The sequence below is a fragment of the Vigna angularis genome, chromosome 7 (assembly GCF_016808095.1).
Source record: "Vigna angularis cultivar LongXiaoDou No.4 chromosome 7, ASM1680809v1, whole genome shotgun sequence".
Classification (NCBI taxonomy): domain Eukaryota; kingdom Viridiplantae; phylum Streptophyta; class Magnoliopsida; order Fabales; family Fabaceae; genus Vigna; species Vigna angularis.
This window is the reverse complement of record NC_068976.1, coordinates 23,335,949-23,346,097: the sequence shown is the minus strand read 5'-3', so window position 1 is coordinate 23,346,097 and position 10,149 is coordinate 23,335,949. Positions and strand designations below refer to the sequence as shown.

Genomic DNA, 10,149 nt, shown 5'->3' with positions numbered 1-10,149 from the left:
CATAATTGATTTCAGTTTCATTCTGTTTTTTAATGGGGGTTGTTTGCATATTCTGAATAAATGTCTTTAAAGGAAATCAATGTATTTCAATGAATACTTTTAGATAAAGAGTGGTATTATTGATTATACATTACATATTAAATTTACTGAATTTTATAATAACTACATTAAAAATCACTTCTAATTAGATAGAAAATTTGTCTTCAAAATTTCCACATCTTACATAAAAACTCAATAAATTGAAGTAAAATTTCAATTTTTTATTAAAAAAGGAAAAACTAAATGCTTACGTTTTATCTAATTTAAGGTTCTTAATATGACAAAAAGAAAAACTGAGTTGAAACATATCCAAATGTAAATAAAGTTAAAAAAACTATGTTAAATATCGATGAAACTAAGAAACTGCACAGATGATGTTATCTGGAATCATATTTTGTCAGATGATAGGTTAAAAAGCATAGGAAAAAAAACATCCTAGTCCTAAGGTGCTGTTGAATTGTTTATTTAGAAGGAAAGAAAATGTGAAGGGTGTGCAATGTGTATATATATGTGTTGTCCCTCCTCATCCCTTTCACCTCTTTCACCTCTTTCAGCACTTTTGTTTCTCTCTTGAGTGAAAAGAAAGGCCTTTGAGCTTGAAGGGGCACCACCAAAGGCCATAATACATCACCACCACCTTAAGGAATATCCCATTTGATCCTTTTCTCTGTTACTACTACCATTATTCTAATATATAAATCTCTCTCCTTCACATACTTTCAATACTAATAATAATTATACTTCTCCTTACACCCTTCTCTCTCTCTGTATTGTCCTAAAACAGACATATACTACTTCAAACAGACTTTGATATGCAAGTGGCGGCAGAACTTCAACACACCCATCACCGCCAAGACACTCCGATGTGCCGCCAAATCCAGCTCACCATATCCGATCACACCCTCTCGCACACTACTGCTGTCGCCGGGGATGGCGTCTCCGACAAGCTTGACGGGGAGGATCTCTTCATTCCGCCTCTCAACTTCGCCATGGTTGATAATGGCATTTTCCGCTCTGGCTTCCCAGAACCTGCCAACTTCTCCTTCCTCCAAACCCTTGGCCTCCGCTCCATCATGTCTGTCTACTCATCCCAATCACTCTCTCTTATGTTTTTTTATTGTTTTGTTTTTCTCTCGTGTTGCTGTTACCGTGTGTGTCTGTGTCTGTTTTTGAGTACCCAATTGAAGAATTGGGAGTAAAGTCTCTTCCTTGCATGCTGTTGCTAATTGTTTGCTTGTTTGATTGGGTGTTTGTTAGATATTTGTGTCCCGAACCGTATCCGGAGGCCAACATGGAGTTCCTCAAGTCAAATGGGATCAAGCTTTATCATTTTGGAATCGAGGGTCATAAGGTCTCTTTCCTTGGCTTCAACCTCTTTTTGTGCTCTTGTGATTTGTGACTTGATTTGGGTTTGATTGTTTTATGATTCAGTAACTCTTTAAATAATATTCTTATCAGAGAATTATAACTAACAGACATAAAATCAATCAAGTTTTTCTTGGAAGATAAAATTCACTTGCTCTCCTTAATTTTTCCGTGAATCGAGTTTAAGTTTTAACTTCTCTGAAAAAGCAGAGGTGCATGAATTGATTTTAACGCCAAATTTATCTAAGTTCTGAATCTGGCTTTGATTGTTGTGTCTTGGCAATTTGCACAAAGTTTACTGCAAAAAGAAAAATTAATAGCTTGCACTGAGATCAATGGACACATATCTAATCCAGTTGACCTGTCATTCTCATTCTCTTTTATATGCTTAATATACTTTCATCTCTCGAGGAGTGGCTGTGGATATAATTAGTGACCTGATGAACTGTTACAGTTGTATGGATGCTTTGGTTTCAAGTACTGTTTAACCAGATGAGTTTTTGACAAGCTTGGAAGAAAAAGAGGGGACGTAAAGCTGGTTTTTGGCATTATTACTTCTTCAACTCGTTTTCTTGCTATTCCTCCTCTTCCTCTCTTCCTCTCTTCCTCTCTTCCTCTCTTCTTCTTCCTCTCCTCTTGCTTGAGTCTTCTGGGGTAACTTTTTGAAATGTCCGTAACTTTATAAAGTGCTTTAGGAAAATGTTTATTTGGAAACTTGTGCTTGCTAAATTTTACTATCTCAGCTTTTTAGGTACTATTATTATATTATCATGTCAGTTTTAGTCTCGTTATTGTTCTGGATTAGATCCGTTGTTTTATTTCTTGAGCATATTTCTGTGCGAGAGAGACCTCTTCAGTCCTCACCTGTATGTGGACAGTGGAAGTATTTATTACCAACTTTAGAAAATGTAAATCACAGTTGATGGAATCCAAGCTGGCACGCCAAGTCTTTTTCCCTGGTTATCTAAAATTATCACAATCATTGGTTTTTCGAGAATAATCAACAGTTGGAGATCATGTATTATACTTGCTGTCTATATAATGGGACCATTTGAAAACCAAATCTGCTAAAAAAGAGCACAGATTTGCTATTTGATTATACTGCAAGTACAAGGTAAAGAAGGGGGAAAGAAAGTAATAACTGTAGAAAAAAGTATCACCAAAGTCATGATCACCTAGGAAAGATAAGAAGGTAATATCATGGAAAGGAAAATCTTAAGAGTATAGAGAATATTACATCAGTGCATTTGGATGTGGAATTTATGTTACTGGAAGATTAGGGCTTTTTTGTATGTTGCATTTGGATTTGCCAAGTGACACAATTCTTGATCCAAAAATAAGCTTGGTGATTCTAATTAATTTTAAGGTTTGTTATATACTAATTTGATTTTGTCAAAAATTTTAACAGTGTCTAAATAGTACACGTTATTATCTGAAGTGTATTTTGTCACTCTAGAAGAATCAGATCCGTTGAATTAACATAGATATGTTTTACCCTTATTGTTGAATTCTCAACTCTCAATTTCATGAATTTTGTTTGAATACTAACTTTTTGACCAATCTACATGTCAAGGAAAACAAGGGGGAAGCAATTATTTTATTAAAGCCCATTTTTTATAATGATATCTGACTTGTGTTCCTTAGTTTTGGAGTTGCTTCATGCGCTTTTCCTATCTTTTTTTCATTTTTGTGTAACTTCTATGACTTGGAGAATGTTCTGACGTCTGCTAATTTTCATGGTTATTCATGTGACAATAAGAGGAATAGATGATTGTTAGATGAATGGGAATGGAGTGATGGTTTATTCTATTGTGTTTATTGTGTGGGAGTTAGGTCTGTATAAATAGGTTAGTAATAGAATAAAAGCTTATCTTGGATCCCATAAATAATAGTTAGGTCAATCAATATTGGTAGTTAATGAACTCAGAAGGGAACAGTTTTTGTACACCAGCACTGTAAACAATATTACACTATCAACTAATAAGAAATAGTTGTTGGTACAAATTTTAAGGTAATTCTCAAAGCTACCTTCTGTAACAGTTTATAACTAAAGTTGCATAAGCTATTTATTCTTCATAAATTGTGTAATATTATCTTCAAATAGTATTAGCCACGCCCTCTCATCTCTTCCTTTTCTTTACCATCAAGTTTAGTTGATAGAAGATGATAATGGAACTTTGATTTTATGTTGGCGTAGCAAGTTTCTGATAATTTTGATATTATGAAACATGTGCATCCAGGAACCTTTTGTGAACATCCCAGAGGACACAATCCGTGAAGCGCTGAAAGTTGTCCTTGGTATGATATATAGCTATTTAATGTTATTAATCATAATTCTGTATAGTTTCAGCAATTCATTTTAGCAGCAATAACTTTTGGTGGTCAATAATGCAGATGTCAGGAATCACCCAGTTATAATTCACTGTAAGCGGGGAAAGGTGAGATCTTTTCTGGATTTTTTTCCCCACTTTTGTAATATCTACACATAAGAGTTTTTAAAAAGTATTCAAACTGTTCCTTTTTCTGTGTGCAGCACCGAACGGGTTGTTTGGTAGGATGCTATAGAAAATTGCAGAAGTGGTGCTTGTCATCTGTGTTTGATGAGTATCAGCGATTTGCAGCTGCGAAAGCAAGAGTTTCAGATCAGAGGTTTGTAGAGTTGTTTGATATTTCCAGCATGAAACATTTGCCTATAACCTTTTCATGTCTGAAGAGGTAACAGACCAAGTTATGTATGCTGAGTTGGGTTTACTTTCTTTTGTTGGTGAAAGTGAACTCCATGTTCTTCCATTAAATAAATAGGAAAAGGTGATGAACTCCTTCAATGCATTGCAGCGGCAAAGGATAATTCTTCTTCTTCTTCCATTCTTAAAATAAGATAAGAAAATCGTAGGCATACTAGATCATTACCTACCCATATATGTATGTGTTATTATATATCCTTCTTCCATACTTGGCCCTTCGTGTACCTCACCAGTCACTCACTACCTTTTATTATTTTCTTTCTCTTTGCTTTATGTTCCTTTTTGCTGCTCTACTATTCATCAACAATGAGTGTAGAAATATGTCTTGATTTTTTCTTGAGACTCGGAGAAATTCAAGAAGGCCACAACAATGCCTTGTTTGTCTGCCTAGAATCTTGATGGATAGTAAAAGCAGAGAAATTATTGTAATCTTGCTTTCCTTATTGAGTTGAGATAGTTCAGTTCTGTGTGTGGTGGTTATTCTTGCACTAGTTGCATGCTGCTGCTGAGAAACTGTTTTTAATTCTATCATACAATTTTTTTTTCTTCTAAATATACATAATTTTTAGATTTTGATCGGGTCTTATTCATTTAATGTCTACTATAGTGATAGAAAGATGAACATTTTTTGCACGAGAATATTATGAAACGTTAGATGATAAACTTTTTAACGAATGTATGCTAATGGGAGGTGTCAAAATAGCAATAAAAGAAGGGAACTAAATATTTTTCTTAATTTTTTTTTATAGTGGAACATGCTTCTTTTGAAATAGAAGTTTAAGAAGAAAATGATGAATAATAATGTTTCAAGTGATATTGTAACACGTAATTTGGATCAATTCGACATGTTATATTACCTTAATCTTTACAAATGTTTTCTTCCCACATGTTATTATAATGTTTTGATTTCTAAATATATTTGTGCGTTATATTAACATCGTAAAAGTGAGCCTCCAATTTTTACCAGCTCTAAGAGAGTTTTGTGCAAAGACAAAATAATCACCAACAGTTAATATCTTCAACCCAATTTTTTCCATTGTTTGAATTACATTTTTTTTCCTTCTACCATTTAAATGTATTTTTAGCTATTTCCCTGACGTTGTAAGTATTATTATTTTTCATCAATAGTTTTATATATATATATATATATATATATATATATATATATATATATATATATATATATATATATATATATACACACACACACGAAAATCTATTAATAAACTTGAATGATAAGTTGGACATGTGCATGCTATTATTAGAAGGATGAGTTATTTTAATAAATGAAATTTTAAATATTATTCTTGTTATATTCGTCGGTCTCTCTCCTGAAAAACAAAATAGTTTCGTTCTAATGCAATTTAGTCTTAAAATAAATTTACACCTACATGATACAATATATTGATTATAATATTATTATTACCATTTAACAAAGTTAAGATATTACTAAATTCAAATAAATTATTAACACAATCCAATGTGTTAAATGTAATGTCAATAAAAATATTAAAAAGGCTTTGCCTGGACTCTTATTAACATTAAATTCTAAAGAGAAAATAAAACTGTTTATCATATATTTTAAGTCCATGTGTGTGAATTCTCTAGATATATATGTACAATTTCTTTATGGCCAATGAACTTATTTTGTTTGTTGGTATGTAATATGTTTATAGTTTGGAGTGAAGGAAGGATAGCTGCAATGTGAATGTTTCTTTATGGCCATCTTGAGCTCACACTGTCACATATCTATGGCTGAACTCAAGCTACCACTGTGAAGGATAGTTTTTCTATTGGGCTGCACACACAAAATATGGACCTCAGTTTTTTTTATATATATATATATTCCTTTTTCTTTAGGCCCTCTAACACCTTGGGTGGTAGGGTACAATTTGCAACTTTCTTTCTATATTCAGGAACATCAATAAAGTACACTTTCACCCTCCTAAACCATGTCATTTTTAGCTTATTTTACCTAGATTAATGAAAGAACTTCAAGCTTTTTGATAAATCAAGGTTAATGAATATCTAATCAAGGACCTATTTTATGATTAGCCAGCCACAGGGATTTAAATTGTCAAGCAATGTATTTAGCTCTCCAGTTGCTTAGTTAGGGAGTAACAGTCAAGTTTTACAGTGGTGTTCAAAATTCTCATTTCAATGTTGAGCTCAAATATCAATAAATTTGTGAGATAATAGTACTTAATCATCAATTCTCCAAACTGGTATTCTATATTTCTCTGCTTTAATTGACATGATTGATGTATTTATCATTGATTGATATGGTTGGTGCATTTGTCATTGATGGTTATCATTAGTTAAGTTTTAAAAGAAAAGAAAAATAGTTGCAACAATAAATTACAAACAGTGTTATATTATGTTTATAAATTATTTAGCAAATAATATCTTTTCGGTTCATATCATATTAGTATTATTTGGAAGGTTGACACACACATATATATGATGTTGTGATCCAAGATTTAAGTAGCTATGCATGGTCGGCAAAGCTTTTATTGTTATGGTTTGGACATGACCTTAGAACATCTTTGATGGGTATAGTAGTCATAGTTTGTACTAGATGAATCATTGATGTAGTGTTTATTTAGATCCATTCCTTTTAAGTTCATTTTAATATTGTTTCAATTTTACAATTAATCATTTTTTCTTGGAATAGATTAATTTAATTTCTTCTTTTATTTTGTATTTTAAGTTTATTAGCTTCTTAATAAGGAATGCTTTGTTTAAAGAAATTTTTAACTTAAACAAATGGTTGAATATTTTTTATAAGTTGTAAACGAGAGCTTCACCTAATACATGATAATAAACAGATTGATATATTTGTTGTTTGATTATGTCAATAGTTTTCTACTAGTTTAACTCTATGTTTCATAATACGATCATAAGCATTTCAAACTTATACATCATACATTGATTGTTCTCTTATTCTTCATGTTTGGTGACTTTTCTTCGTCTCTCACTCAAGACATTCATAATTTCTATCTATTTGTCTTTCTCTTAAAAATATATGCAAAATATTACATAATTTTAAATTACATAATGGAATGGTAACCCGAAATATTTTTTTTTCTTTTTCTTAATTAAGTCGGTATATGAATTCAATAAATTAGCAAGACATCTAATTTGGGATATTTGTATTTATTTTACATGCACTATTTAAAAACTTAACATTCTCTTCACGTAAATTACTTATTGAATTGTATAAATATTAATTTCGTCTAGTTTAAAATATTTCTTATTTTAATGTTTTTATTTTTATACCGTCATCAGCTTGTATAAATTTTACATTCAAATAATTTATTTTATCTACCATACCATTGCAACTCAACAATATTTAGTTATAGTTCACAAATCTATTTTTTTTATGCATATATGAACTTTACGATGTTCATAACATTGCTCAAACAAATGGAACTAACATACAAGATTACATGAGATCCAAAAACATGTTTGGTTTAGAATAGAGACTCTATAATCAAGTTTTTTTTTATTTCTAAAAATAGAGCAATTATCAACTTCTTTACAAACGTTGAATTTAATCAGTCTAATAATTAAATTACATTATATTATAATGACGAAGTATCATTAATCATTAAGTGACAACTTTTACAAATTTAATATATTTTATCATAATGTTATCAAAGGTGTCATTTGTCCATGACACTCGAAGTGGATAACATCTTTATATTCAAATTGATCTAAGAAATAAAAAAAAAGTTATTCATTAAAGAGAATATGGTCCCCAATAATAATTTACATCCTTGATTATAACTGTACCAAAGAAGTGATTCATGCATATTATATAGAATAGTGGAAGTGGTCCAAATCAACTCCCAAATTGTGAGGACAAAATAAGAAATTAGATGCAAAATGGACCACTTTTGTATCTAACAGAGTGTATTTGAGCAAATGCGAGGTAGACTCCATGGCCCAAAAAAAGAACAGATAATTGTGGGTGGGCCCAAACCCATTCAACTGTGGACAGGTCAAAGTGTGTTAAGGTTTATGAATACTAAACCTTTTACAAAGGTTGCTTTGTATGAGTGATGAATAATGATCTCTAACCATAGAGATAAGGATAACATGATCAAGTTTGTGAGGTTCAACCAAAATCAAATCGTATGAACTAAGAATCAAAATAGAAGTCACTTTAACAAATTAGAAAAAATAGTTTCATGGCCATGGATTAAAGTTTGTATCATTATATGATATGTGTTTGCTTTTTGAAAAATTGTATAGATATTTTTTAAATTGTACTTTGAATATATATACACTTTGAACTAGTATGAGTTTTATATGAGATGTGATATTTGATGTTGCATTAGTTTGTTTATTTCATCATGTATTTTATAATATTTGAAAATTCTTTTTCAACAACTTAAATCCAATCAAATCCAACCTAAAAAAATAAAAATAAATGGATAGGGTTGGATTTGATCACAAGATCATCAAACCTGCTGGGTGATAAGATTAACCAACAAGCCGAATGAATTGACCAAGGAATTAATTTTCCTTCAAAGTTGGTTTAATTCAATTTGTGAATAATTCTATGCATAAAGTATATACATTTTCAATAAAAATAAAATAAGAAATTATATATTTCTTAACTTTTTTACATAATTTTTTGGATTAACAATCTTACATTATTTAAGAGTTGAAGTTAAGAATAATGTACATTATTTAAGAGTTGAAGTTAACAATCTTAATTATTTGAATTGTTTTTTTAAAATAAAATTATAACAAAACTCCGAACATCAAAGTAAATAATACCACAAATTTAAACTCAGAACATTAGCATTATTTATATTAAGGAATTTGTTTCAGTATATCCAATACTAGTAAATATATCATGGTTAGTAAAAATTGTAATATGTTTATAAGTCAAAGAATGATAAATAATATGTGTCTGAGTTCAAATTATATACTGAACTGTTCATCTTGAAATAATTATTTAAAAGGTTATGTAAAAGATGGATTTCATGGGTTGATTGTAACTTTTTTACAATGTGAGCATATGCGTTAAACTAAAAAATAAAAAAGACATAGTGAATAATGCAATATAAAGATAATTGATAAAAGGAAGACCAACAAAATAATAAAATACACTATTACTAAAAAGATTTAGAAAAAGTCTAAGGTTATTTGTAGAAGTAATGTATTTATGGAAAAATTCTATCAACCTTTTGAAGAAAAAATAATAAAATATATGAAAAGATGTTAAGGAGTTTGTCCTTACATGCATCATTATCAAAAGTTATTTTAATTTTTGTTGGGTTGTGTCTTTTAAATGGCGGAAAGAGTGGTTTCACACTATATAGAAAGATACTCAGCACGAAGCAAAACTTAGAAACCATAAAAATCTTCTCTTAGCCCTTGTTCACTTGAATGGATTTGGGGAAACTAATTAAGGAGATTTGAGAGGATTTGAAGATACATTTTATTTGATTGAATTTGAAGGTAAATGAGAGTGAATTTGAAAGGAAATTGTTTTAATCTATCACGTCAATCAAATCCTATACTAATTTTTATAAACTATACTTTCAAATTCATTCTCAATTAATTCCAAATTCACTCAAATAAATAACAAAAAAATTTATTTTTAAATTCTTTAAATTCTTCTCAATTACTTTCTTCAAATTCATTCAATTGAACAATACCTTAAAATTCATAGAGTTAGATCTTAGAAGTATAAAAATGTATGCATGTTATTGTTACGTGTTTGAGTATCTATGTCTGTTTTGGCTGAGACATATTTTTGGTAACTTTTGCTTTGTGCAAATAAGAGGTTTCACTTGGTTTCTGCTTTTCGAGTGTATACTATAAAAGGTGGTTCTCCACTGTCCCAAGTTGAATACTTACGTGGATTTCAAGCTTCTTCTGTGCGTTAAAACAAATTGTGTTGAGTCAATTATTGTGACTCATTCATCCTTAGTTTTGTAATGATTTCTTTTTGTTGATGTGACGTTGTGTTACGTCTGTATTC

The 10,149-nt window shown here is 30.2% G+C and overlaps 1 protein-coding gene across 3 annotated transcripts; it reads left to right on the top strand.

Moving 5' to 3' along the window:
- Window positions 1-538: 538 nt before the first annotated feature.
- Window positions 539-5,976, top strand: LOC108338532 (probable tyrosine-protein phosphatase DSP4). 3 transcript variants are annotated; one of them, XM_052880432.1, is made up of 6 exons: window positions 539-1,114; window positions 1,297-1,390; window positions 3,645-3,702; window positions 3,799-3,842; window positions 3,938-4,053; window positions 4,176-4,609. In XM_052880432.1, the coding sequence occupies exons 1-6, from the start codon at window positions 852-854 to the stop codon at window positions 4,204-4,206; spliced, it is 606 nt and encodes a 201-aa protein (XP_052736392.1). In that variant the 5' UTR covers window positions 539-851; the 3' UTR covers window positions 4,207-4,609. The 3 variants fall into 3 exon arrangements, with proteins under 3 accessions (XP_052736392.1, XP_017430947.1, XP_017430945.1); XM_017575458.2 differs by lacking the exon at window positions 4,176-4,609 and adding an exon at window positions 5,825-5,976 and having other exon boundaries at window positions 540-1,114; XM_017575456.2 differs by having other exon boundaries at window positions 542-1,114; window positions 3,938-4,609.
- The last annotated feature ends 4,173 nt before the right edge of the window (window positions 5,977-10,149 follow it).